We start from the raw sequence: 27,991 nt of genomic DNA, 5'->3' as shown, positions 1-27,991 counted from the left end.
GGGCATTTCTTTTCAAACAAGGAGTTCTTGGCTAACAGGAAGTAGGATCCCCTCAGGAAGTGTACCTGTCTCTGTTCCTTGTCTTCTGGGGTGCAGGCCTTTAGGGGACAGTACAGCCACCAGTCGCCCCCAGGCTAACGGATCCTCTCCCTCCACTCCCAAGGCCCTGAGAAGCTTCCATCCCTGGAGCACCGGGACTCCCCTCGGCACCGAGGACCTGCCTCAGCCAGGCCTAAAATGCTGGTTATCAGTGGAGGTGACGGCTATGAGGACTTCCGACTCAGCAGTGGGGGTGGTGGCAGCAGCGAGACTGTGGGCCGAGATGATAGCACAAACCACCTCCTCCTATGGAGGGTGTGACCCTGTCCACTGTGGCCCAGGACTTGCCCGCCCACTTGCCCTCAACCTGCTTGCCTCTTCCTAGCCCACGTGCAGACTCTGACTGGGAGTGTCCCACCAGGGGCTCACCTGTGACTGTGTGGGCTCCCACCTATCCCTGAGGAAGCATTACTGATGGAACACCTGCTGGCCAGTGGGCCAAGGCCTTTCCCAACCCTCTGGCTGCTGCGGTGTTCCCAGTCATGATTGGGGTGGGGTAGGGGGCACGTGGGCTGCCCAGGACCTCTGTCCCTGGAGCTTCTACCAAAGACACAGCCGGGCCTGGACCCCATGGGGCTAGGGAGGGCCATGTGCAATATTTGGAGGGTTTTCTGGGGACAGTGGGAGGGCTGGGGCAGAATCCTTTCCCATGTACAGTATTTATGTTCCTTTTTAGATGTGTACCTTCCCAAGCACTTATTTATGCAATGACCTGGGCAGGGGGTGATTTGAAGAAATAACAGAAGGGAAAAAACCCTATATCTGCTCTGGGGGCCACCTAGGACCCTAAGCAAGCCTTCCTGGAAGGACCAATCCCCCCACCATTACATACTTGCACGCATGTGCGCACACACACACACACACACACACACACACACACTGCATGTTCAGGGCACTAAAACATTGCCTCTTCACATATACTTTCCACGGCCTTGTCCTGATTGGGCTGCCCTCCGGTATCCAGAGCCAAGGACCAAGGACCCTCAGTCGTCCAGAACAAGATGATGACTGCTGGGGGCAGTGACTCCCATCTGGGGGCCTCCCCAGGCCTTGGTATTTCCTAACTTCTTGGCAGTGCCTTTAGTCATTTCCAAATTTGGTAACACTGATGGGGACGTGGGCAAGGCTCTCTCCTGGCCTGAGCAGGGAAGAGGAAAGGGCCCCTGCTCTCCATAAAGTTGCCTCCCCAGCCCCTGTGTCTCATGCACTGGCACGTATGGTCACCTTAGGAGTGTGGGCCTAAGAGCCCCGTCACTCTGACCGCTGAGTCCCTCTCTTCACACCCTTCCTGCCAGGGCAGCCCCTCCAGGAAGAATGCCCAGAGCTGAGGGGCTGGACATGGCCTCTTCAACTGGGAACCACTTGAGGGCAGCCTCTTCTCTGCCCCTGGACTGCAGGAGCCAGTCTGACCCCCAGCCCCCTTGCTTCTTCAGCTACAGCTCCAAAGGTCTGGTTTCAGATGGGGTTTGTTTGGTTCTGTTTTTGTTTGGGGTGCGTGGGTCATTGCGGTCTTAGATTATGTTTCTCTTGCTACCAAACAGTCATGTATTAACTTTCCTTGGATGATGAATTTTAAAGAGTCAATAAATAGAAACACCAAATGATTGCTCCCCATCAGTGGCATAGTGGCCTCCAGCCAGCAACCTCGGGGCTCCCCATCTGATGGGCCTCCCAACACCTGCTCACTTGAGCAGAAGGGAGGGCTTGGAGACCCAGAAGGGTGCTGGGATGCAAAGGCTGCCCCTTGCTGTGTTATCCTCAGCAAGTCACTGCCCCTGTGGGGGCTATAGTTCTTTCATCAGGAAAACAAGGGCTTATGCCAGTTCACTGCTTTGTAACCAGGGCTACGTGTCAGAATCCCTTACAGGCCACATGTGTAAACAGGAAGCGTGATACATAATTGTCCATGTAAGTATACATTCCCAGGCTCCCTACAGCTTCTCAGTCATTGGATCTGGGATGAGGCTTGGGAATCTGAAGCTGACCCAGGCAGTAAGTAAAAAGCTAGGTGACCAGGGAGCCTATACAGCTCCTCCAGGAAACAGTGTTCTCTGCAGCAAAGCCTCATGTGAGGCTGGGGATTCTGACAGAAGCTAAGGTGATTTCAGGTTTTAGAGCAAGGGTAGAATCCAAGTCTGTCTGATTTCTGGTCCAAAACAGTATGTCATTAAAGTAGACATAAAAATGCAGGGGCGCCTGGGTGGCTCAGTCAGTTGAACGTCTGGCTTTGGCTCAGGTCATGATCTCACAGATTGAGAGTTTGAGCCCAGTGTCAGAGTTGCTGCTGTCAGCATGGATCCTGCTTCGGATCCTCTGTCCCCTCTCTCTCTGCCCCTCCTCCACTGGTGCTATCTAGAAAGAAAGAAAGAAAGAAAGAGAAAGAGAAAGAAAGGAAGAAAGAAAAAGAAAGAAAGAAAAAGAAAAAGAATACAGAGGCCAAATCCATGGGGCCGGCCAGTCCACGCAGGACAGATCTCTTCCCACCAGGGTACACCCACGGGGCTGAAGATGACGACCACTTGCGAAGGGCAGAGCATGCCCCAGCTCTGCTGAACTCATTGGAACGTTTTCCAACCTAAGTGATTAACACTTTACACATACCAGTTGCTGAAGGGGAAATGCAGGTTCATGCTTTGCAAACTGGTATACACATATCTCGGGTCTGCTGGGCCCTCAAGGCCACAGGACACGCATGGAACACCTCCCTGCAGCATCACTTCACTTGGAAGATCTGGGAAGGAGGGGATTATATTAAACACACATATTCCAGGGTAAAAGGCAACGTTTGTGTGGAATTCATGGTGCAACAAAGCAGAAAGAACACAGACTTTGAAGCTGGACAGAAATCTTGACTTTACCACTAACTAGCTATGTGACTTTGAATGACTTGTGTCCCCTGTGAGCCTTCATTTCCTCATTTGTAAAATGGGGCCATTAATCCTTTCCCCCACAAAGAAGAGATTTGTTCTGCCCTGAAATAAGAGGGGGGCTAGTTAATGGAAAGGGGAACTGGCAGGAAATAGTTTTCAGCACAGTGGCCCACATTTTGGCACTCCATCTCTGGACACTTGGCCTCTTCACCTTGAGACTCTGGTTCCTCCCTTGCTGCCAGATGGCTGCTGTTCTCACTGCTTCACAGCTTCTGTGGCCTTGGGGCCTCTTCACCTCAACATAGGGGTCCTGGTCAGACTTCAGTTCTGGCATTGGATACCCAAGGCCGGATTCTCAGCATGTTCCCAGCTCAAGTAGGACTGGGTCAGGCCCAGCCCACCGTTACCGAGGAGGCCACATCCCAGGGCATTGGTCAGCCTGTGGACAGGTGTTTATGCCTGAGCCAGTCAGCTGTGGGGAGGGAGGTCCTGGGATGAATAGTTATCAGGCCCCAGGCCCAGGGGAGGGTCCTAGAAGAATTGGCTCCTCTGAAGCAGTAGTTCTCAACCTTGGCTGCCCATTATAATCACCTGAGGGGCCCGGCCCATATCCCAGGCCAATTAAGTCAGAATTCTGAGTGTAGGACCCAGGTATCAGTATTTTCCAAGGGAACTGGATTGAAGTCTAATGTTTGTACAAAGAAGTACACAGTTGTTAGTGTGTAGCTTGATGAATTTTCATAATGTAAATACACCCGGATCAAAAAACCGAGTATTTGTCAGCCTGAAAACTTCCCAAATGTCCCCTCTGAGTCTATCCTCCAAGAGTAACTGTCTTAGGACACCATGTTTTAATTTCACCAGCTGAGGTGGAGAACCAGTACTTTAAAGGGTATGGCCATGGCTGGCCATTGGGGTCGGAAGAAGTGGGGCTTAGGTTTGGTATGAAGAGAGCACAGCTTGAGGCAAGGCAAGCAGGGGAGGGGGGCCAGCTGGAGTGAGGAGTCCATGGTGTAGGCCCAGCTGGAGCAGAGGAAGAGGTAGGGGAAGCCAGAACGTGAGCTCTATGAAAGGGGACTTCATTTTGTTTTTTTGCTCCATCCCTAGGCTGCCTGCAGTACCTGACACGTAGTAGATGCTCAATAAATATTTGTTGAATTAAATCTGGAGAATTCAGTTAGGGTCTCCTTCTAGGTCTTATTTTTTTTTTAATTTTTTTTTTAACGTTTATTTATTTTTGAGACAGAGACAGAGCATGAACAGGGGAGGGGCAGAGAGAGAGGGAGACACAGAATCGGAAGCAGGCTCCAGGCTCTGAGCCATCAGCCCAGAGCCCGACGCGGGGCTCGAACTCACAGACCGTGAGATCGTGACCTGAGCTGAAGTCGGGCGCTTAACCGACTGCGCCACCCAGGCGCCCTCCTTCTAGGTCTTAAATATCACAAAACAATAACCCCAGCTCCCAGTTATTGTTTGCTACAAGTCCGGAGCATGGACCATCTCAATCCTCAGAATGGTCCCGGGAAGTTGGTACCATTATTATTCTCTTTCTTCAGATGAGGAAACTGAGGTTCAGAGAAGTTAAATTCCTTCCTCAAGGTCACCAGTCTGCTAAGTGGTACAGCCTGGATTCACATGCGATCTGTCTGCTCAGGTCTCTGTGGCTCAGGGAAGAGAAGAGGGGAAGTCACATGGAGTGGCTGGAGGACAGGAGAGACAGAGCCTGAGCAGCCAGAGCCACATCCAATCACTCATGAGGTGTCTGGCTCAAGTTCCTTAAACCAGCCCTGGGTGGGGTGTTCTGACCTCAGAGGACAAGAGAGAGCCATCTCTTCTCCAAAGGGATTCTCCAAGTGGTTCCTTGGGCTAGGGACAGAGGGCAGGGTTTAGCTAGACATCTACCTCAGGGGGAAGATGAGGCAAGGAGAGGGATAGGGACTTATTTCAGATCACACAGCAAGGCAGCATTGAGGCTGGGGGGTGGGGTGGGAGTGGAAGCTGGGTGGGTGTAGAGGACAGCCCAGGCAGGAAGGTTTCCTGTGATCAGAACAGTCAGAGAATGACCCTTAGAACCCCTGAAGCACAGAACTAAATTAGCTGGTCTTCAGGGGCCCCGTCATATGCCTTGAACTGGGGCTAGCAATAATCTGCAGGTCCAGAAGACTTGGTGAAGGGACAGCAAATTTGGCTAAGGCAAATTAGACATTTTGGGTAGAGACTGGGGAGGAGATAGGGGACTCAGATGTCCGAACTCAAGCCTCAGCCCTCGCCTCCTTTCACTGTGTGACCCCAGGCAAGTGTCTGCCCTCTCCGGACCCAAATGACCTCTATGAGACCTTCACATATTTTGCATGCCTGCCAAACACCAATTCTCTCTTCTGTCCTCACAGACCTTAAGCCACAGGCCAGGTTGCAGGAAGCAGCAAGGGGAAGTGCTATTTTGGGCTCATTATGGCCAAAGAGGAGTCCTGCCTGGCAAAGGCAAGTGAACAGGCATCCTAAGCTGGATCAGGGATAGATTGCAGGACTGAACTGAGGAGGTGGATATAGAGCAGGTATCAGGGACAAGTAGGGGCAGAGCCCAGATGCCAGGGTGTGGGGATGACACAGGGCAAACACTGAGGATGCAGGAGGAGAGGGAGCAGATAGGGGTTCTGAGCCTGGAAGGGGTTCTTCTTTCTAGAAGAAGCTGGTACCCCTGACAATGGGGTTTCAATAGATCCTCACAACACCCTGGGCTGGGGAGCTTGCTCTCAGAGAGGTAAAGTCACTTGCTTAAGTGACACAGTCTGGCAATGGCAGAACTGAGACTTGACCTCTTTCTGTGCGACACCAAAACCTAACCCCAGTGGGATTTCAGACCCATGTCAGGGTCTAGACCTAAATTCGGACTGAACCTAGCTCTCAGGCCCAGCAGCCTCAGCTCAGTTTCTGCCCTGCCCCAGGCTGAGCCCCACCCACCCTGGCCTCCTAGCCTCAGTTCCTCCTTAGACCTCCCCATGGAGCTAAGGCACAGACACAGGGGGCAGCCCGCCCTTAGAGGGGTAGGACTTGGCCAGTTGGGGATTAGCCAAGTGCAGAGCATTGAAATTTTTTAAAAAGATTTTTTTTTAATTTTTAAGTAATTTCTATAACCAGTGTGGGGCTCCAGTTTACAACCCAGAGATCAAGAGTCGCATGTTCCACTGACTGAGCCAGCCAGGCACCCCTAGAGCGCTGAAATTTAAGTCGGAGCCCCCAGCATTCCTCCTCCTTTGTATTTCCATGTTAAAATTCCAGTGCAGCCAGCAGAGGGCGCTACCACTTCTGGTCCGCAACCCAGAGACTGACATCTGCTCAGGTTCCTTGCAAACAACTGCATCCCATGCCTCTGATCCTTTGGGACAGGGTCCCCACTGCAGGCAGGGCCTCAGTGGGACATGGAGCTCATGACTGTGCCTCTGGAGCACCATCGCAGCTCATCCTGGTTTACTGGAGCATGTGCTGTGCCACCTAAGATGAGGTGCTGGCTTTCTCTGGGCTCACTTCCTCAGCTGCACCATAACAGGTTCAAATGAGATGGTCTCTGAGGTCCCTAAGTGCAGGGATTGTAATGCTAAGATTTCGCAGGTTCATGTGAGATGCCAGGAGTTTTAAAAGCCTGTGATTGTGAGAGTCCTTTGTTCTCAAGCCTGTGGCTGTCCAAGCTCTATAAAAAGCCTATCTAAATCTCTCCTGTGGCCTCCATAACTCTTTCTCTGTCTCCTCACTAGATGCTTCCAGATTCTTGAGCAGGGTCCCATCTGTAGCTCATTGTGGTTCAGGAGTCAGAGCTGGTAGTAAATAACAGTTAGGCTCCCTCATAACCTGAGGGTGCGGGGGTGGGATGTGTGTGGTCTGTGGCTCCAGGAGACCCAACTCCACGGAGATGCAACCTGAGAGCCCAAAGTTGCCAACCAGAGTCCCCAAAGCCACAAGAGAGACCACATCAGCCCCACCATTCCTGATCTTTCTTCCTGGCTCAGGTTGCTGCTGCCCACCCTTAGCACTCAGACAGGTGGGGCAGATCACCTCCTCCCACAGAGAACCGGAACAACCTTCAGGTAACAAGTTTGGCACCCAGATTTTCAGATGGGGAAACTGAGTCTGGGGAGGGATTTGACCAAAGCCTCACAGAGAGCCGGCAGTAGGTGTAGACCCTCTGTAAGATGTCTGATTAATAGCCTATGCTCCTTGACCAAAAAGCATATCCTCATGTAATCTATTAAGTGGCACATGACATGCCACCATTTGAACTCCAGAACTTGGAACTCAGGTATAGAAGGTCCTCTTACAAAGAAAACATTTGCAGGAACAGAGGGCCTCTTGAGCTACTCTCATCGCCTCACCAGGTGCCAGTATGGATCCTCTCTGGGCTCCCCCCCACCCCATGGGCTTGGATTTGAGATATTCGACCCTAGGACCACCCTTGCCCTAGCCCTGAGGGGTGTCCATTGAGATGTGAGGGGGATGGGGCTATGATCCTGATATCAGTCACCTGGAGCTCTTCACCTACAACCTGGGCATGGCCCAGGGAAATGGAAACTCTTCCCCTCCCCCTCTCCCTCTGCGGGTGTCCAGTTCTCCTCTGAGAATCTCCTGGACCCTGGGGACCTGACCTTCCCCACCCCCTCACCCTACAGCTCAGGTTCTAGGACTCAGTTTGTTTAGAATTCTCCACCTCTCCCCACAACCTATCCCCAATAGACTTATTTACCTTCCTTTACCTCTGTCATGGGCTGTGATTATCCCTTTCCCAGCCCGCCTCTGCCCCCAACATGAGGCCCTCCGTGCTGTGTGCATCTTCTCCCAGCCCTGCTGTCCTGGGAGGACTGCCTGGGATCCCCTCAATAGTAATGAGTGGGGGAAACTCTGCCTGCTGAGCTGCTGCCTCCAGTCCTGGCCCACCATATTGCACAACTCCAGAGGGCACAATTCACAGAGCTGGGAATACAATGTGAATAGTGTCCTGGAGTCCCTAGTCCCTGCCTAACTGGGCACCCAGATAGCTGGCAATGGGAATTGGCAGAGTGGGGCAGCTGGTGGTAGGGAAGGGAGAACACTGTGTCATCTGTCCCATTGGAAGGAGAGACTCACTATCTTGTCAGAGAGGGGTGGGGTGGGGTAGGGTGGGGAATGGGGACAGGAAAGGTCTCTGGAGGAAGGCGCTTTGGGTTGCGCCCTGAGGCATGTGCAGGAGATCACTACGTGTACCTCCATTATAGATTCACTTTCACTTGGACTTTCCTCAACAAGCTAGCACTTCCAGGGGCCGACCTGGGCCTCATCAACAAAGTGAGGTCGTTCTCCCTGGTTGCCAATTTCCAGGAGGAAAACAAGACCCAAGAAGGGGTGGCGGTGGTCCTGCCTGAACCGGCAATTGTGACAGGACCCGGGGTAGCATCCAAGTCTCCAGACTGTGTTGCATCGCGCAACCCCTTCTTTCTTGGTTTGGAGTCCAGGAGAGGTGGATCCAAGAAGCCTCTTCCCTCGCAGCCCCCTGCAGTTCCCGGGGGGCGCGAGAGATGGCGAAACAGAGCGGCGCGGCCCGAAGGGAGAACGCGAGGCCCTACGCGGCCTCAAGGGGGTGGGGACCTGGGGGCTCGAGCCCGGGCTCTGACGTAGGGGGCGGGGCCGGAGACCGTGACGCGCGGAGGCGGAGCTGCGCACCTTCCCGGCCCGGCCGGCGATTCATTCAAAAGGCGCGCAGCCTGCGCGGCCGCCGGTGCGCTCGCGGATCCGGGCTCGGCCTGCCAGTCTGCCGAGGGGTTGAGCTGCTGGAGCTGCTGCGGGGCGGTCAGGTAAGGAGGGCGCGTGGGGCCTCAGCCCGGGGTCTGCTTCCCGCGGCCGGGGCCAGAGTGGTGCGGACCCGAGTGGCGCCCCCCTGCCTCCCCGAGTCTCTGAGGAAGTTGGCCGGGGCGGCGGATGCCGCAGCCCCGGCTCTGCGCACCCCCCTCCTCCGCGTCCTGTCCCGGCGTCTTCCGCGCTCAGGTCCCTGCCGCTCTCTGAGCCCCCTGCCCCAGGAGCTGCGCGTCCTCTAGCCGCGACTCCAGGCCCGGCCGTGCGCGGGGGCCAAGCAGCCGCGGGACTTGCAGTTTGAGGAGTCGGCGGGCCCCGGAGACGCCCCCGGCCTGGGAAACTTGGACCGAGACCAGGAACGGGTGCGGGACGGGACGGCTGCGGCGCGGGGCGGCCGGACGGGGGGGAGCTCTGAACGGTGTCAGCCCGTGACTGTGGGTGACACGGCGCGTGAGGCGGCCCAGCCCGGGAGAACGTGTGGCCGGGACACTGGGCAGTGACGCCGGGACCAAGCGGGAGACACAGAGGGGCTCTGTGTATCTCTGACAGGCCGAGTGAGTGCGTGTGATTGTGGGAGAGAGACCCCAGGTCCTTGCGGGTGACCGTGACCCCAGCTTACTGTGAGACCCCGGTCACTGGGGTCACTGAGAGTGTATGTGGCCTGGAACGAGACCAGGGCAGGGCCAGAGTGACTCCCTAATGTGAGTGTGAAACAGAGAGGAACCCTAACTGATTTGGAGAACCAACCTCCAAATCACTGGGGCCGTAGTGTGCTCGTGGGGCCAAGTAGTGTGTGTGTGTGTGTGTGTGTGTGTGTGTGTGTGTGTGTGTCTCCAAGCCTCAGGAGAATGAGTAAGAGGCAGAAAGAGGAGGGACCTCAACCACCTGCCGTACAAAGAGGGAAGGGGAGGAGGGGAGGCCAGGGGCGGCTCCAGAGCTGTTCCTAAGAGGGTGCCTCTCAACATCTCAATTTAGTCAGCCGGGAGGACCCTGAGTGACTTACTCTGGCAGGGGGAGAGGAGGCCAAGGCTGGGTGACATCTGCTGAGATGACTGACACTTCTGGCAGCAGCTGAGGGGCCCTGAGGTAGCCTCAGGCTCCACCTCCCAAACACACTCACACACTGAGGTCCCAGATGCCTGGCAAAGCTTTGTCCCCAGTAACCTGTATTCTCACTGGGCCTATCTTCCTCTCAGACCCTGCCCCCATTGGGCCTCAGTCTCCCTTTCTGCACACTGAGGTGTTGGGCTGTGAATGGACTGTGAATCATCACTTTGGGATCCTCTATTGTTTTTGGGTCAACCGCCTCTGTTCTCCCCTCCCTCCCTCCAGGCAGAAAGACTGCAGTGGGGGGTGGGGGCAGGTTGGCTGCTGGGGACACAATGGCCCAGGGGCTGCTGGCGACAGGGATGGAAGTACAGCTTCTCTGACAAAGCCCAGAATTCCGATCCGTAGACATTGACCTCTGTGGCCCCGGTCTCCTTCATTTCCCTTTGTTGGGGGAGAGGGGGCATGGAGTTGTTCCCCACGAGTGGTCTCTGATCTGGAGAGCTGAAGCACCATCTGGGCTACCCTCTGAGGCCCCCACCCCCACAAGAGGGTCTGTTGGGTCCATGCAGGGCAGAATGGAAATTGGCCTCTCTAGACCAGGAGGGGTGAGGAGGTATCTGCTAAAGGATCTGGAAGTTCTGTCCTGCTCTGAAAATGTTGGTCGCATTCTGTGTTGGGGCTGAGGGCAGGGGGACAGTACCAGGTGCTATGCTGAACACTTTTTGGTGTACTCTTGTTGAATCCTCGCAGTGGTTCTGAGATAGGACTATTTTTCAGAGAAGGAAACTGAGGCTCAGAGAAGCAAAGTGACTTGCCCAAGGTCATGCTGAGTCCGGACACTGCCAGGACTGGAATTCAGGTCTTCTGCCTCTGAAACCCTGTGAGATGCTTGGAGAGGGCCACCAATCTTTCGAATATCTGTTCATGGCTTATGTAGGCTTCCCTCTCTCAAACCCGGACTGGCAAGCATGGCCTTGCCAGAGTGTGCCTTTGTGAGTTCTGAGTGTAGTGTGTATTTGTACACGTGTCTGTGTGGGTGGGTAAGTTATGTGGTCTTCCTGTTCCTCCTCTTCCCTTCCCCCAGCTCTCACCCCTAGCGGGAGGTTACCAGAGAGGCCTGTCTCTTGCCTTTTAGAGTCTGCAACTGGCTTTGGGAGCATCCACACAGCTACAAAAAGTGTCAGGAGTCAGCAGCACAGCCCAGGCTCCAGGGATGGCAAGGATAACTGAGAGTCCCAGCTGACCTTCACCATACCGGAGAGGCTCTGTTTCACTATTTAGAGTTGCTCTGGGCGTATTTTCCCAAATCTACCCACAAGCTGTGGTGTGGGGCAGGCTGGGGGTGACCTGGGGTTGCCCCACCCTCTCGGTCCTTCAGTCTCCCCATTCTTCCCAGAGGCCCCGCAAGTTCTGACCACTGCTGCCACTGGGCCGAGGGCTGTTGCTGGGGGGTCAGGGTGTCTTTTGGTCCTCCCTGGAATGACTGGGGCTGTGCTTCTTGGGGCTGATCAGAATAGCTGTCTTGGTCTCCTGGGGCTGAGCCTGAGTTATTTCTATCCCCAGCAAACAGGGAAATAGCTCTGGGCCCAGGGCGGGGGGAGGAAGAGGGGAAGGGATAGCCTCCTCTTCTCATCCTAGCCCTGGTGGAGGCCCTCCCAGTCCTACCCTGTGCCCTGCCCAGGCTAAAGCTTTCTGGGAACTTGGACCTCCCAGAATGACAGTGGGGTCAGGGTGGGTTTCCACATATGGCCCCAGTTGGGACTGATGTGATAGCTGCTGGAGGGAGGTACCTGTGTTTGGCCAAGGAGGGGAGACGTTGAGGGGCAGTCATCACTCCACACCTGCTCATAGAGTCAGCCTCATTTTACAGAGGGAGAGACTGAGGTTTGAGAAGTGCTGGGACTTACCCAAGGCGTCCAGAAACCTGGTATTCTACCCTCCAACAGGGTACCTTTCTTCCTTCTGTCCTGCCACATGTTCCCCGGCAGACTGGACGTGGCCCAAGACTGGAAGCAGGCTCCAGACACACCTTCACAAAATCAGGCCTCCCTCTGTTGTTCCACTCTGGCCTTGCTGTCCTGCCCCAGACTCCCGTACTGGCCTCTCTGCCTCCATTTCCAGTTCTTCCACGCACTGTCAGAACATCCTCCCTAAGGCAACTTACTTTTTTTTGCCTGCATAACATTGTCCAGACTCCTCATCTGAGCATCAGCACTTTTCCTTCGAAGACCTTCTGAACTTTACGTCTTCACCTTCATCTCTCCCTGCCATGTGCCTTGGTTCGAGTCTGCCTTTGCTCTTGCTGTCTCCCCTTTCTGGAACCCTCCTGGCCATTCAGGGTACAGCTTCCCCTCACCCAGGAAGCCCTCCCAGCCCAATGTTAGCCCCTCTCCATTGTTGTGGTCCACCTGTCAGGTGTCCCCCCCTCCCGTCCCCTCACCTTTGGGAATGGGCACAGGTGTGGGACACTCATGGGCACTACATACCGGCTGGGAAGGGCAGGCCTGGTCAGCAGCCTGCCCTGTCTTGCCATATTGGTGCCATATCGGTGCCAGCCAGGCCTCTTCCTGAGGAACGACAGCCACTGTAGGGTGAGGGCCTATTGTGTGCTGGGGGGCTTAAAGGTGAAGACCCATGACCATCCTTTTTGAAGGGGAACATCTGGCGTCTGGGCCCTCCTCAGACAAGGCTCTCATTCAGGGCCGGCACATTCCCTGCTGTTTGCCAGGCCCTGGGCTCAGGTCTCAACCGTACTGACAGAGGATCTTATTCCTTCCCAGGCTGCTTACTGGGGAGCTGAAACTCAAAGGGCAGAAGGGACCAGTGCTAGTTTGAGTCACACAACCGTGGTGCTGGAGTCTGGTGCCCAAGCTCTTACCCAGCCCTGTCTCCCAAGTGGAGGCAACGGTTGTCTGGCATCCGTTTCCACAGAAAGATCATGCTGGCTACCTGCATTGGGAGGAGGAAGTAGTGGGGCTGTTCAGCACCTGGCCTGGCTGGATAAGGCCAGACCCCCTTTGTTATGGGGCTGGCCCTTCTGCCGGGTGGGTGGGAGGGGTGCACCAGAGAGGGCGGGGTTTTGCCTGAGGTCAGCCAGCGGGGCCCATCTGGCCCCACCCCCACTCAGGATTGAGTGTTGCTGGGACCAGGTCTCTGGCAGAGCTCAGTACCCATTCTTTGCGGAGGCCCTGGGTGCCTGGGCCTGGCCCTAGTGCCACTGGCTGGGGCTGGGGTTGCAAGGAGGACGGGAGGGACCCAGGGCTGCATCCCTACTGTGTGCTCAGCCCTGGGATTAGGACCCCAAGGCTCTCACATCTTTAGCCTTATGCCCTGAGGGTCAGCAGTCCCTTCTAGGTATAGGTAGGGAAAAGAGGGCCCCGAGAGGGGAAGGGACTTGCAAGACCCTAGTGTAACTGGGATCTTAACCCAGGACTGTTTGCCTGGAAAGCCATCCTGGGAAAGATGAGAGCTCTATAAATAAACTGCCCATGTGGCTGTGAGTGTGTGCCCTGGCTACTTGGCACAGAGAGAGGGATGGAGGGGCCTCTGCAGCCAGTTAGAAGCGGGGTCTGAGTGTGTGGGTGGAGAGAGGGAAGGAGGGATCTAAACTTGGATCTGCATATTGTAGTCACCGTGAGAAGGAGCAATGAGCTCAGGGAGTGGCCTGGTGCCCCGATGTGCCCACCAGCCTGCCTGCTTGCCTGCCTGCCTTCCCTCCCTCCCTCCTTCCCTCCAGGGAGATCACAGGTGGCTGAAGGGGTCAGGAGAGGGGAGGGTCCACGCAGACAGGGAGGCTGGGAAGGCTTCCTGCAGGAGGTGGCATCTAGGCTGAAGCCTGATTGTAAGAAGAGCCACTGTTCTCCTGTGAACTCTGGATCCTCCAGCCACACCAAGAGGTCAGCTGAAGAAACACAACTATCCCAAATTACAGAGGAGGAAACTGAAGCTTGGGGTTGTGGGGCTGGGTCCTGACTGCTCAGCACCCTTCTACCTTCCTGATTGTGGCTTTAGCTGGCATGGGAGCATGTGGATACAGGCCTGGTATAGCAGCTGGGAAATGGGCACCCACGGGCTTCCCTGGGAGGCCAAGGCTCCTTTGTCCATGCTGCTGGGACTGATGCTTGGTTCCCCAAAGCACGCTTGCTTGCTCCAAAGCCACTGGATGACCTTGGCTGGATGCTGCTTAATTCTGAGCCTGGCTCCTCCTCTGGCCCTTGTGGGTTGTGGTGAGAACTGATCCTCAGGAGAGGTTTGGTCAGGCCAGGCCCTGGTCAGCCCTGTTTACAGTGGCTCCACTTATCCCTGCAGCATCCCCAGAGACAGGGACCAGAGCCCTTGTTTGCAGAGGAGACCCCTAAAGCTCAGGGAGGGTAAGTATTTTGCCCAAGGTCACAGAGTCACTAAGTGACAAACAGCTTGAACCAGGAGTAACTGTTCTGGAACCCAACCTCCTGCCTTGTGCTGACCCCAGTCCTCAGTCTCCATGGGTTGGGGCCTGACCTAGAATTGCTGGGGAGAGGGTTCTTTTCCCCCGCACCTCAGGTCTAGAGGAGTCTGAGGACAGGGCAGGCTGGGCCTGTGGTCTGCCCTCAGTCTCTTGTGAAGCCTTGCCCAGGTCAGGGTGACGGGGGGCCTGTGCTGAGCAGACTGTGATTGAGCACGGTACCGTGATTGGTACCGAGTGTGCAGCTGGGGTTGGCGGCAAAGGTGGCTTCTCAGAGGAAGAAGTAGCAGTAGCATGAGTGAGTGGGCCATTGCCATCCTGCCTTGGGGCCAGGGAGACGGCCCAGGGCTGGCTCGGGCTCCCTGCAGGAAGCCCAGGGTGCTAAGTGGTTGGGTGTCAGGCTGGAGAGGGCCTGTAGGAGCAGAAATGCCAGGCCTGGGGGGCAAGGACAAGGGCTGCCTGTCCTCACCACTGGGTGGGTTAACCCTGTCTCCTTTGAGACCGACTTGTTACAGGGGACTCCTTAGTCTCTCTGAGCCTCAGTTTTCTCATCTGTGAAGCCTGGGACCCCATCTTTGAGGCCTGGGATGGGATTGAGGCGCACAGTAAGTGCTTAGGGGGTTTGGGGAGGCCCAGCTCTGCCCCAGAGATGACTGTCTGGTTTAGTGCCCCCCTCCCCTAGCCCCAGACTCAGCTCAGGTAAGGGATCGGGTTTGCAGCTGAACTGCACCAGACTGGGAGGAGCGGGGCTGGCCCAGTCTGGCCACCTCAGCCCTTTTCTTAGCCTCAAGGGCCAATTAGCTCCCTCAGCCCCACCTGCCCCCATCACTTCCCTGAGCCTCTGAAGTGCAGGCCCAGGGGCAGCCTGGAGGTCTGAGGGGCAGAACCATGCCCAGCCCCCGGGGTGGGCCGGGGAGCAGCTGCTGTCTGGTGTGCCCTGGTGTGGGATTTGGGGTTCACACGCATGGAGTCCTTACCCAAGGGTTGTGCCCGGGAGACCAAGGCTGCCCAAGGCTGGGCTGGGAACGGGGGTGCCCTTCCCACTGAGTGGCCCTGACATAGCCTCTGCACAACTCTAGGCCCCCAGCCTGTCAGCAGCCTGAGGAGCTGGGCTCCACCCTGGGACTTGCTCTTCAACCCCCTGGGAATTCCCAGCCTTCCCTGGGCTTCCTGCTTCTCAAAGGTGCCACTGCCTTTTCCCACAGGAGCTGGTACACAGGGCAATATGCAAGTTAGTGTGGGTGGAGGCAAACCCCAGAGACCCCCAGGAATGGGGGCAGTACCTCCTTCCCTGGGGCCTGCTTGGGGCCTTTGTAATAGCCTCTCAGTGAGCCACTTCTGTATGCCACTACCTCCCTAGCCTCTGCCATCTGGTTGGTAAACATTCAGAGGCTATCTGCTATATGCTGGAACCTAAGCTAGGCTCTAGGATTAAGAGGGGTCAGGAGTGAGGTAGGAGGCAGAATCAGACAGACCTGGGCCCCTGCATCACCACACACTGGCCGTGTGACCCATTCAAGTGATCTCCCGTGGCCTCAGTTTACCCAGGTGTGAAACAGGGATACTCCTTTTTTTTTTTTTATAAGTAGCATATGTATTTAAAGTAATGTTCTTTTTTCTACTAAATGCTATTTGCTTCAATGTTTTATGTGCTACAGTGCCATTTTGTCTTTCTTTGGTTGATATATCATTTTATTTTCAGTCTGTGTCTTTTTATTTATTTATTTATTTATTTATTTTTATTTATTTTTTTAATATGTGAAATTTATTGTCAAATTGGTTTCCATACAACACCCAGTGCTCATCCCAAAAGGTGCCCTCCTCAATACCCATCACCCACCCTCCCCTCCCTCCCACCCCCCATCAACCCTCAGTTTGTTCTCAGTTTTTAACAGTCTCCTATGCTTTGGCTCTCTCCCACTCTAACCTCTTTTTTTTTTTTTTCCTTCCCCTCCCCCATGGGTTTCTGTTAAGTTTCTCAGGATCCACATAAGAGTGAAAACATATGGTATCTGTCTTTCTCTGTATGGCTTATTTCACTTAGCATCACACTCTCCAGTTCCATCCACGTTGCTACAAAAGGCCATATTTCATTTTTTCTCATTGTCACGTAGAATTCCATTGTGTATATAAACCACAATTTCTTTATCCATTCATCAGTTGATGGACATTTAGGCTCTTTCCATAATTTGGCTATTGTTGAGAGTGCTGCTATAAACATTGGGGTTCACGTGCCCCTATGCATCAGTACTCCTGTATGAAACAGGGATACTCCTAAGGAGTAGGGGCAACTGAGGGCCTGGCCCGAGGGAATGAGGGCCAGTTGGCTTCCCTGTGAGGGTGGAGGATGGAAAGGAGGCATGCCTAGCTGCCCTCACCGCCACCCACTGTGGACACTGCCCTACTTCAGCCCCAGTTGCCAGGGAACCACTGGGTTCCTCACTAACCTGGATTTCTAACTATTGATGGGCGGCCTTTGTCTTGCCGCCTCGAGTGGTCAAGGAAGGCCTGTGCCCAGCTGTGTTTCCCGGCAGCTCTAGCCTCTGAAGGCTGCAGGGAGGTCCATAGGCCCTAGAGCCACCGCTGGGAAACACAAGTACCTGCCTCCCACCCTCTGCTCCAGGTGGGGACCTGCCTCTCACCTCTGTCTCCCCAGTCCAGCCTTCTTGGCAGGCAGCCCAGGAAGCCCTCTGAGAGGCAAATTGTTCCATACCTCTCCTCCGCCCACTAACCCTTCAAGTCTCCCACAGGCCCTTAAGGCAGTGCAGGCTTCTCAGTTTGCATCCAAGTCTTGGTGTGACCTGGGCTCTGCCCACCTATCTTTCCAGACCTCTCTCCCTTCTTATACCCCCCTACCTCCCAGAGCCTCACCATGGCTAATTCAGCACCTCCTGTGTACAGCCTCTGGGCCAAGCATAAATAGAGAAGAATCTCTTTTGTACCTCACACCTGCTTGTCAAGTGTGTGTCATTCCCTGCTCCATAATTTATACATGGGGAAACGGAGGCATGGCGAATGCTTACTGAGGGCTCATTCTGTGTGCCAGGCCTTGTGCTGCATATTTAAGGTGAATTCTCTTAGCCTCATAGCAGCCCTCTGTCTTGATGGGAGCAGGGGTGTCCACAGCCACAGAGCCAGTTGAGGAGCAGAGCAAGGCAGACTGATTCTCCCCAAGTTAGCCCAGGGGTTCAGATGCAGTTTCAACTCTCCGCCCCTCCCCTCCTGCCTAACCCAGACTCTGGGCTCCTTAACGGAGATCCTGGTCTCTGGCCCACCCAGCCTTGACAGAACCTAGGTGCTCTCCTGATCCCTGCCCCCTCCTTCAAACCCATCCCATCCCCAGTTCAGCCTATATCTACCCACTTACCAGGGCCCTGGCCCTGTGCTGCGCACTGGGCACACAGGTTGTGGGGAAGGGGCCGGGTAGGTTACATGTGGATGATGACTATGTAAGGGAAGGTAGTGGTGGGGGGCTTCCAGGAGGAGGTGAGGGGCCTTGAGCTGAGCTCTGAAGGAAGAGTAGGTATTGGCCAGGTGATTGGGAAGGGTTTCTGGGTAGGAGAGGCAAGTGTAGGGGAGTGAAAGAAGCTCAGAATGGCTGGGGGAAGGGGCAGGGGCCAGATCCCAGTGTAAGGATGCCTAGGCTGCAGGTGGGGCTGAACTGGAGGCCAAGAGCAAGGGCCCTTGGAGATTCAGTGGAGCTTCAGTAGGAGGCCAGGTTGAGGTTGGAGAGTGAGTAAGTGCAGAGGAGGGCCCCAGGCTGGGGCCTCATGACCCTACAAAGCTTCAGTTCTGGGAAAGGGGAAGCTGTGGAGACCTGGGTGGTGTCACAGCTTCCTCTTTCTCTGAGGCCTCCAGGGCTGCATGTCCCTGGGGCTCCGCTGCCCTGGTTAGTTGGTTTTCTTCCAGGGAATTTCTGGTTCTAATTGTTTGGGCATTTTTGGAGATGGGGGTGGGTTGCATGTTAGGAAGCTTGCTCCCCCTCAACCTGTTTTGTGGAGGCCTCCCGCTCCAGACACTGCTGGGGGAGGGCTTTGTGGTGAATGAGACAGACATCCCTGCCCTTGCTGCTGTCGGGGTGGGGTAGGGGGAGCAGCGCTGAACAAGTAAGCAAACAAATACTTAATTACAAACCTGAGCCAAGGTGCAGAGGGGAAGAAGGGAGTGATGGGGAGGAAATCACAAGACCTTCCTTAGGCTTGTTACCTCATTTAAACCTAATCATGGTCTTGCCCTGGGAGACAAATATCCCCATCTTGCAGATGAAGATACTGAGACCCAGCAAGGTGTAGCAGGGGCTCCGGTCCCACAGGGAGTTGGTGGCAATGGGGACAGGCCCAGGTTAGACTTCTGGGAGGAGTGGCCTCTAGGCTTACTTCCTCCTCTGCCCCTGGGGCCCTGTTGGGTGTTTCTCCTCTGTCTGGAGCACTGGGCCCTGAGAGGAGGCTCCCTGCTGTGGGCCTGGGTCTGCTCAGCTACCTTGACAGCCTTCTTCCAGGAGGCTCTCTGGAGGCCTTGGAAGGTCACTGACTTCCTGGCCTTAGGACTAGGCAGAGAGGTGGGGATGGAGCCTTCACGGACACTCAGCCAGCCGAGGGGCTTTGATCTGAACTTGCTTTTCAGTCAAGATTTCAGGACTCCAGGCTTAGAGATGCTGGAGTTCTGGTGGGACAGGGGGTGCTGAGGGGCAGGTCAGAGCGGCAGGTGCTGCCCTGTGTGTACACGGAGGGGGTTCTGGGTGGCCTACCATGGGCCGCCTGACCGGACAGGTTCATCGGGGGCTCAATCTAGCTGAGTGAGGGGGCTGGTAGTGCAGCTGTAAGCAGACTCCGGCGGCCAGACTGGAGTAAGTACCAGTTTGGGGTAATTAGAAGGCACGTAATTAGAAGGCGTCAGGGCGCTAGGCGGCGAGTGTCTGTGAATATGCCTGAGTGGGCCCTTGCTGGCTTTGAGTTTGGGCCTTTGGACCCCTGGAAGACTTTCCTCCTGGAAGTCTCAAGATCACGGTTCCCCATCGGCCTGGAGGTGAGCAGCTGTACAGCCCCTCACTGTGGGCTCAGGTTACCTAGCAGGTGCCAGTCAGGGCCAGGAGTGGGACTGGGGTCCTCTCTTTTGTGGCTGTTGTGCCTCTTTTCACCCCTGGTCCAGCCCCTGTGGGGTCAGCCTGAGGCCTTGGGGCTTGTGGTCAAGTCCGTGGGTTAGATCCTATGAAGAAGGATCTTCATGGGGGGGCGGGGCTTGAGTGGGAGCTCGGCCTGGGCAGGGAAAGGGACATTTTGGGCCAGAAACTGGAAAGGAAGACTTGTGACCAAATTAGAGGAGGGGACAAGTCGGGGAATGGGTCTGAGTATACTACCTGTTGGGTACAGACAACCAGGGTGTGGCCTTTAAGCTGTGGCCCGACCTTCTCCTGTCCTAGGTTTTCCCCTTAGCTGGCCTTGGGCCAAGAGTGACTTGGAGAGTCCCGAGGATGTTGTGCCTGCCGCCCCTCCCCCTCCCTTGTGATGTAATTCGAACCCCTGGCTGCTGCCACCGAGGTCTGTGTAGGGGGATCAGTTTCCTCTGGCTCCTTTTCCACGTGGGAAGGCCGGGCCACCTGTGCCCCCGAGGGGCTCTCATATGACCTGGGGTTTACGGCAGGCATCGCTTCTCCCACCAGACTTGGTATCGGGCAGCATGGGGCTCTGGGTAGGGTCCCCTCAATCTGCTGGGGGCCCTGGGCCAGTGGCTTGGCTGCCCCTTGGGGGTCAGAAGCTATATGGCCTGTGGCTGAGGCCTGACAAATCCAGCTTCCCTCACCCTCCTGAGCCGGAAGCCAGGTCTCCTGGAAAAAAGTGATGGAACTCTCTTGTTTTGCCACAGTCCCATTTGTCTAAACTGAATCCTCCTTCCTGCTCTTCCAACCTGCCCACTGGCTGGAGGCTTTTCTCCAGAGGACCCCATGCTTGGAGCCTGGGTGCTCAGTCTCAGGCCAGCGGCCATCCCACGCGGCGTCCTCACCCTGCCTCATGGTTTGTTGGCACTTCCCGCTGTCTGGCAGAGGGGCATTTCCCTGTTCATCTGTAGACCATTGGTATGGTCAACAGGGATGTGAACTCTCTGAGGATGGGGACAGTGTCTGTCTTCTTCTGTTTCCTGCGCCAAGGGCAATGCCCAACACACAGTGGTAGGTGCCTGAGAGGACAGAAGGCTGAACGCTGGTTGCTATGGCAGCAGGCGGTCTGCTCTTGACCCAGAGATGCAGTCAGACCCCTCCCAGTGTTGGACATGTCCTTCCACATCCTTCGGTGGAGAAGACTGCCCACTGGGGAGTGGGATTTGTGGTGGGACTGGGACTGTGATGGGGGGCAGTGAGTAGGGAGACATGCAGGCGTTTTGATCCCGGCTGTGGGGGGAAAATGAAATCTCGAGAAGCTTCTGGACAGAGCTGCCTTCGTATTTGGCTTTGATGGCTGAGGGAAAGTACCTTCCTTGGAGCAGAAACAGCAAGAGTGAAGGCAGAGAAGCCAAGGGACTGGGCCCACAGGAGGTCCAAGTGGCAGGAGCCTGGGAGCTGGAAATGAGGTGCAGAGTCTGGGCATGGGGGGATTGCAGGCCCTCTCAGCCCCCACCCCCAGGACTGCTGCTGCACACTTCCTTCCTCCCAGGGCCCCCCTGCCCATGTCCCCATGCACATGGCTATTTATGGAAGGGAAAGGAAGCCCTTCCTCCTCTGGGAAGTCCCCCAAGCCTGGCAGAGCCCTCTGTCCCCCTCCTTTGCTGCCCTGGGAGGCCAGCCCCACACAGGGCACCCCCATCTCTACCCAGGTTTGTGGGGGGAGGGAGAGGTGCGGTGAGTGTAGGCCAAACCACCCCAGTGTTGCCTGCCCAGCAATACCTTGCAAATTCCCATCCAGTCTTGTCCTGGAAACAGTGCTGGGAGGACAGCAGCTGCCTGCCTTTTCCCATCTCCTGCTGAGCCTTCCCTCCATGTGTGTTGTAGGCTGGTTACTCCTGGGGCCCGAGGATGAAGCTGAGCCTGCCACACTGGCCCCTGTCCTGCCTTTTTGTGGTGAGTTGGGGATGGGACCTGGGAGTACTGAACCCTGCACCCCAGCCCTTCTGAGTTCAGGAACCCCACGCCGGCTGCCATGCTAGGGTTGGTTACACACCTCTTCCTTTGCAAATTGAGGCAGTCCAACCCTAGGAAACACCTCCTGGCCTGTGTGGCTCTTGGTGCAGGAGTCCTCCTAGGGCTTGGCAGATGTTGGGAGCCAGGGCTGGGGCCTGGGGAGAGTCCCAGAGCCTCCTGTGTGACATTCCTTCTGCCCTCCAGGGCAGCTGGCTCTATTCTGTGCTTGTTACAAGTTGGGCCAAATTGGAGGACAGGTTTGGGGGTGGGGGGAATCTGCCCGCAGCAGGAGGGATTCAGGGCAGATAGTTGATTCCTGGAGTGAGGTGCAGAGGGAGCTGTCAGTGGAATGTGCTGGGGGAGGCCAGTTGAGATCCCTTCCTTGAGGTGTATCCCGCCCCGTGTGGGTGCAGGAGTGTGAGCTGGCCGGCCTTGTGTGGAGAGGTCATGGAGGAAGTTGTCTCTGCTGAGGGCCCAGAACAGGAAGCACTGGCTGCAGACTTGGTTGGCCCCAGGGATGATGAACAGGGCCTGGTTAACAACAGGCCCAGCCATGGTGGCGGGGCCACAGCCACAGGAAGGGAGACAGAACTTGAGAGAGGAATTCGGAAGCATTTCCTCTTTATCGTCCTGATTAGCTGGAATGGATGTGACTCAGGGACCCAAGGGCTTGAGATCCTGATCTGGCTCCGTCTGGGGTTTTCCAGCACTTTCCAGAAGCCGATGTGGTTTTCTTTCTACCTAGGCAGTGGTGATGCAGCAGGTATGGGACAGGCAGGTTTTACTCAGAACATGAGGGATTGAGGTTAGAGAAGGTCCCTGAAACCTGGGGGCTGGCCCTGTGTGGTCAGTGGTCCCCACTCCTGAGACACTAGGAAGTGGGTGGTGGATAGATGGCCCAGAGATGCCATATCCCAGCACTTTCTGCTCTCTTAGTGTGTCCTGCCTGCTGTTCTTCCAGCTGCTGCGCTGGCCTCTGGCCACTCCAACATCAAGGACCCTTTGGCGGTGCCCACCTGGGGAGGAGCCCAGCCTGGTGAGCTGCCCTGTCCTGGGAAGACTGTTGAGGGCCAGGGGCGGGTTCCCCAGACCTGGCTCCCGGCTTTGTTCTCATCCTTTCCCTCCCACAGGACCTGGGGCAGGGCACATTATGCAGGTCCTGTCCCCCCGGCACTTTCTCTGCTTCGTGGGGCCCTGGCCCGTGCCAGCCCCACGCTCGCTGCAGCCCTCGAGGGAGGCTGGAGGCCCAGGCAGGCACAGCGACTCGAGACACCCTATGTGGAGACTGCCAGCCTGGGTAAGCCATGGGGTGGGACTTGAGGGCTCATGGCTAGATGACCAGGACTTTGGGTCCTAGGGTCCCAGCCTCACCCACCCCCTGAGCAGGCCTGTCTTCCCATCTGTGAAATGGGAGGGGTCAGGACCAGTGAGTGTGCCTGGCAGGAGCCTCTCTTAAGGATAGTTTTTAGGCCTTAGTGATGTCTTCTCTCTTTGCAGGTGGTTTGCTGCTTCAGGGGTCCCCCTTGTCTCCTGTCAGCCATGCTCCTGGACACCTCTGGGTACTCGAAGCTGTTATGGTGAGTGACAGATGGGGGGCAGGACTGGTGGGGGTCCAGTGAGCTTGCCTGAGCCCAGGGAAGGGTGCGCAGCCAGAGGGCGTCCGGCAACACGTGTTCAATTGTTCTGCTGGCAGTGTCTGCTCTCCTCGTTTCTGAGTGGCAGGACCCATCCGGCAGGTGGCAGCCATGGCTTGAGGCCCTGAGGAGCTAACACCCTGCCTGTCCCCTGTCCTCCTCCCGTCAAAGAGAGGCACATGAAGATGCGTGTGAGCGCACACTCACACTCACACACGCACACACCTCTCGCCTGTTGTCAGTCACTTTCTGAGGAAACTAATTCATCGGCCAGTCGTGGGGGGTGGGATCCGGTGTCCATGGGCCCAGGCATCTGCTTAGGTACTGTGTTCACCCCAGAATGAAGGGTGGACAGGGGGCTGAGGGTCTGGCTGTCCTGAGGTCTGAGGAGGCCTTGCTCAGGCTGATAAGATGGCCAAGAACAAGTGGGGTGAATTGGCCTTTGCTTCCTCAGCACGGTGGAGAGTGGGCAGTAGGCGGCTCTGGACACATTCGTGCCCCCACCCCCCTCCCATTTAACCCAGGCCCTGGGCCTCTCTGCCTCCATCTTTCCTCCATGCCTCCATCCTCTGTGGTGCTCAGAGCGGGGACGACGGGCCCGACGTGGTGTGGAGGTGGCAGCAGGGGCCAGCAGCGCTGGGGATACGCGGCAGCTTGGGAATGGCACGCGGGCAGGTGGCCCTGAGGAGACAGCTGCCCAGTATGCGGTTATTGCCATCGTGCCTGTCTTCTGCCTCATGGGGCTGCTGGGCATCCTGGTGTGCAACCTGCTCAAGCGGAAAGGCTACCACTGCACGGCCCACAAGGAGGTTGGGCCCGGCCCTGGAGGTGGAGGCAGCGGTGAGGCTCAGCCTGGGGTCTTGAGTGGGGAGGCCAGAGGGTAGGGTCTAGCTCAGCCCAGCTCAGCCTGGCAGCTGCGCAAGGAAACCTGTTGGCCTAGAGGGACTGACAGGGAGGGACCTGCAGAGGGCTAACCAGGAGGGCTTCCTGGAGGTGTGCGTGCGGCTGCAGAGGAGACCGCGCGAAATGACAGAGTGGAAGGAAAGGTGAAGTGGCCTGAGGTGGTGACGGGGGCAGAGCAGAGGGCAAGTGGCTTCAGTGGGATTCTGGTCCTGGGTGAGGCCCTGTCTGGCTGTAGGGATCTGAACTCTTTGGGGACTGCAGTTGTATGTATATGGTTCAAGGGTCGGACTGCCTTCTCAGGTTGACCTCTGACCTGAGTGGCTGGCAGGGCAGCTGTCCTTGGCAGACCCCACGAGGGGCTCAGGTTTCAGCTCCAGGCCATGGTTTGAGTTAGGAGTCCTGGAACCAGAGGGAGAGATGTGTTTCCCCCATCCCCGGGTCCTGGGCCCCTTTTCTCTTCCCTGCACCGTCCCTTGAAGGCCAATAGGGCAGGACCCCCATGCACACACACTGCCCACAGAGCCTTGCGGCCAAGATCCAACTGGTGCTTTCCATGCCTGTGCCACAGGCTGCCCGGGACCGGCCAGAGCCCTTCCCAGCTCCTGACGCTGCAGGCTGGCAGGGACAGGAAGTGCACAGGGGCTTTAGGCAGGCAGGAAGATGGCAGCTCAGGCCATTTTGTCTGGGACTGCACTTGTTTCCTCCTAGCCTAGGTTCTCCTTCAGCTGCTGGCTGCTGCCTGGGTGCAAGTCCTAGGAGCTGTTTGCCACTGGCCCAGGATTGATTACGTGGCCTATTCTCACACTCTTGAGGTTTGGGCCCTGAGGGCCCTCAGTTAGACATATGGACAGGGTGGTGTTTGGGGAAGTGTGATAAGCCCGGAATGGCAGAGTGTGCCCGAGAACTGTCCAGGGTTCTGGGCAGGGAGACAGCCCACAGCTACCTGAGGCTGTGCAGGGGAGATGATAGGCCCCAGAAGGGGTGGCCCCCCTCACCCTCCAATTGCAGGGAGCAGTGATAATGAGCTTGCAGAGCCTAAGCTGAGGCCTGGAGTGCCACCACTGCATCAACACCCAGGCTCGCAGCACAACTCACAGGAAGGCCTGCGGTGCCCTCTGCTGCCACATCTTGGCATAGCTGTTAAATCTGGAGTCAAGTCTGGAGCGCAGCCCGCCGCCCCCCCCACCCCCCCCCATCAACCCTCCACTTCCCCAGGACCATGGCTGTTGCTTTTCTTCCACAGGGATCAACCCCGCCTACCGGGCTGAGGACGCCAATGAGGACACCATTGGGGTCCTAGTACGCCTGATCACCGAGAAGAAAGGTGAGGGGAGGTCTGACCCCATCCCCATGCCGGGGAGAGGATGGTCTCCTCTCTGCTCCGCCCCTCCCACCGAGACACCTGGGGCCAGCCTGGCCCTGTCTCATCAGTGTGGCTGAGGGGTGGAGGAAAAGGCACGAGGCCTGGGGTGGGGTGGGGTGTGGGTGCACGGGGAGCACCCCTTTGTGGCCCAGAGCTGGGTTCTGACCGCAGCTGCCCAACAGAGAATGCCGCGGCCCTGGAGGAGCTGCTGAAGGAGTATCACAGCAAACAGCTGGTGCAGACCAGCCACAGGCCCGTACCCAGGTGAGTGGGCAGGCGATCCAAACCCACAGATAATCCGCCTGCCTCCTTGGGGATTCACCACTTGGGTATGTTCCCTTTCATGTTCACGATTCCCCTTTATTACCTCCTGGGACCTGCTGGCGCTGGCCTGCCCTAGTGACCACTTCCCCCTGTGCCCGCTGTAGGCTGCCGCCGGGTCCCCCCAGCATGCCACACGTCTGCCCACATCGTCATCACCTTCACACCGTGCAGGGCCTGGCTTCACTCTCTGGCCCCTGCTGCTCCCGCTGCAGCCAGAAGAAGTGGCCTGAGGTGCTGCTGTCCCCTGAGGCCGCAGCTGCCACTACTCCTACTCCCAGACTCCTGCCCAACCCGGCCAGGGCACCCAAGGCTGGGGCCAAGGCAGGACGCCAGGGCGAGATCACCATCTTGTCTGTGGGCAGGTGAGGTGGGCATAGATACTGGAGGGTCGGGGAGAGACATTACAGCCAGGGTGGGAGAGACAGGGCCCCATTTGAGCCCTAAACATCCTGCTTGGTGACTGGTCCCTCTCTGGCCTCAGTATGCCTCTCTGGGCAGAAGGAGGGTTGTCAGAGAGAAGTCAGGTCTTCCAGCTATGCTGTGTCTCACACGAGCCCTTGGGCGCCAGGGCAGGGTCCTGGCCTCCATCACACCTTGGGCCCCTCAGGCCAAAGGATTGTTTACCTACAGCCTAGGGTTGACAGTGGTTGGGAGCTCATCTGTGGGTGGGAGGGCATAGGAAGGGCTCAGACTCCGATCCATGAACTTGGTGTGGGATCCTGGCGGGTGTTGCCCTTTCTAGACCCGTGGTTCTGTCTTTAATGGAATCATCACACCACCACTCCTCACTCCACCACCACAGGTTCCGAGTGGCCCGAATTCCTGAGCAACGGTCAAGTTCAGCGGCCTCTGAAGTGAAGACTGTCACAGAGGCTGGGCCCTCAGGGGGTGCTCTCCCTGGCTCCCCACAACCTGGCCTCCCCACTGAGCAGCAAGCACTGCTGGGAAGTGGCGGAAGCCATACTAAGTGGCTGAAGCCCCCAGCAGAGAACAAGGCCGAGGTGAGGGCTAGAGGGGAAAGTGTCAGTTGGCACCTGGGCCGATCCTGACTGCAAACGGGGCACGGGTGGAGGTCCAGGGGGCCCTGGGCAGGGAGTACAGAAGCCCCTGACTCCACTCTGACCCCTCACCTTGTCTCCCAGGAGAACCGCTATGTGGTCCGGCTAAATGAGAGCAACCTGGTCATCTGATGGTCTATCTCATCTGAGAACATGGCAGCCCTGCCCTGGGAGGTTCCGAAGGCTTCCTGGAGGAGGTAGAGCTGCAGCTGGGCGTGTGAGGACCAAGAAGCAATGGCCCAGCAGACAGAACAGCAAAGGCCAAGGCCTGGAGGTGGGAGCGTCCGCCCCAGTGAGGAGGCAGGCCAGCTGGCGGGTGCTGTGTGCAGGAGCAGGTTGAGAGCCCCTCCCCTGTCCCTGCCACCCAGTTTTTTCTCTGAAGGATGCCCTGTGCCCTAGCCTGGCCAGATCCTGGGACCCTGCAGGATCCTCTGTACCACTAAGTGGCAAGGCCTTGGCCTGGTGGGGAGGGGCCCTCTGCCTGGCGCTCCTGGCCCCACACCTTGGTAATTAGCTGCCCTTGCCTCTGTACGGGGCCCTAGTACAGACCTCTCCCACCTCTTCTAGTGGGCCCTGTAAAGGGAAGGAGCAACAAAAAGCCATGGGCTGGAGACTTGAGTTCCCAGGCTCTAACCATGGGCAAGTCCCTGGCCATTACCTGGTTATAATTCTTCTGACCATGAAGTGGGAAAAGAAAGGCATCTCAGGGCTCAGGGCTTCTCCAGTTACTTGGCAGGTTCTGGCCCGGGTCATGTGAGGGGAGAGCCTGACTCCTTGCCACCCCTCCCATTAGTAGCTTTATCTGGCCCCATTTTTGCGGCTTCTAAGGCCTCTGCCTTCAGGCCCCCATGGGGCGGCCCATCCCTGGCTCTGTCTATAAGAAGGGGCTTAATGCATGTATCTGCTCCCCACCCTGCTGTTTTTATTGAAATTGGTACCACAGTCTTGACCTGGGCAGGGCTGTAGTACAAGGTGCCAGCCTGCATAGCCACCCCAAGATCTCAGGAGCTTTTGGGGAGAGGCGTGGGTGAGGGGCTGGTAAGGTGCCCCTGGCCTCAGTGGTTTGTGTGTCCCTGTGGTGTTGGTGTCTGTCCCCCAGCCTGGGCAGTGCGGGCGACTGCCCAGCCCAGTCCCTATGTCCACTCTGGCTCAGCAACCTGGTTATTTATGTGGGGTCGTGCAGGCATGGGCCCCACTGCCATCCCTGTTTCTCTTATTTATTGAAACTTTGCTGTTGTCCTGTCTTTGTCTCTATTCCCATCCATTTATTGGATAATAAAAGGTGGGAAAGTCGTGTCATGAGGAGCTTCTTTCCCTG

At 56.7% G+C, this 27,991-nt stretch overlaps 2 protein-coding genes across 4 annotated transcripts in view; both read left to right on the top strand.

The window, feature by feature from the left end:
* ARHGEF17 (Rho guanine nucleotide exchange factor 17) overlaps positions 1-1,700 on the top strand; it is a 58,724-nt gene extending 57,024 nt beyond the window's left edge. For both annotated transcript variants that reach the window (XM_043580301.1, XM_043580300.1), the window contains exon 21: positions 164-1,700. In XM_043580301.1, coding sequence (XP_043436236.1) covers positions 164-360 — 197 coding nt within the window. In that variant the 3' untranslated portion in view covers positions 361-1,700. The remainder of the gene's footprint in view (positions 1-163) is intronic.
* A 6,971-nt stretch (positions 1,701-8,671) lies between these two features.
* Positions 8,672-27,972, top strand: RELT (RELT TNF receptor). Of its 2 annotated transcripts, none has more exons than XM_043580293.1 (11): positions 8,672-8,788; positions 21,263-21,331; positions 22,353-22,427; positions 22,522-22,688; positions 22,889-22,968; positions 23,608-23,865; positions 25,172-25,252; positions 25,474-25,555; positions 25,720-25,977; positions 26,418-26,616; positions 26,758-27,972. In XM_043580293.1, exons 2-11 carry the CDS (start codon positions 21,287-21,289, stop codon positions 26,803-26,805), a joined length of 1,293 nt encoding a protein of 430 aa, XP_043436228.1. In that variant the 5' UTR covers positions 8,672-8,788; positions 21,263-21,286; the 3' UTR covers positions 26,806-27,972. The 2 variants fall into 2 exon arrangements, with proteins under 2 accessions (XP_043436228.1, XP_043436229.1); XM_043580294.1 differs by lacking the exon at positions 8,672-8,788 and adding an exon at positions 19,204-19,305.
* Positions 27,973-27,991: the final 19 nt, after the last annotated feature.

The sequence above is a fragment of the Prionailurus bengalensis genome, chromosome D1, assembly GCF_016509475.1.
Source record: "Prionailurus bengalensis isolate Pbe53 chromosome D1, Fcat_Pben_1.1_paternal_pri, whole genome shotgun sequence".
Classification (NCBI taxonomy): Eukaryota; Metazoa; Chordata; class Mammalia; order Carnivora; family Felidae; genus Prionailurus; species Prionailurus bengalensis.
The sequence above is the reverse complement of the archived record's forward strand: the minus strand, read 5'-3'. Positions and strand labels throughout refer to the sequence as shown.

Excerpts from the sequence above, each read along its gene's own strand:
- RELT (XM_043580294.1), top strand. The coding sequence starts at position 19,204 with ATGCCTGAGTGGGCCCTTGCTGGCTTTGAGTTTGGGCCTTTGGACCCC. Across the intron at positions 25,556-25,719 it reads AGCCACAGGCCCGTACCCAG|GCTGCCGCCGGGTCCCCCCA; the intron begins GTGAGTGGGCAG and ends TGCCCGCTGTAG. Across the intron at positions 26,617-26,757 it reads CAGCAGAGAACAAGGCCGAG|GAGAACCGCTATGTGGTCCG; the intron begins GTGAGGGCTAGA and ends CTTGTCTCCCAG.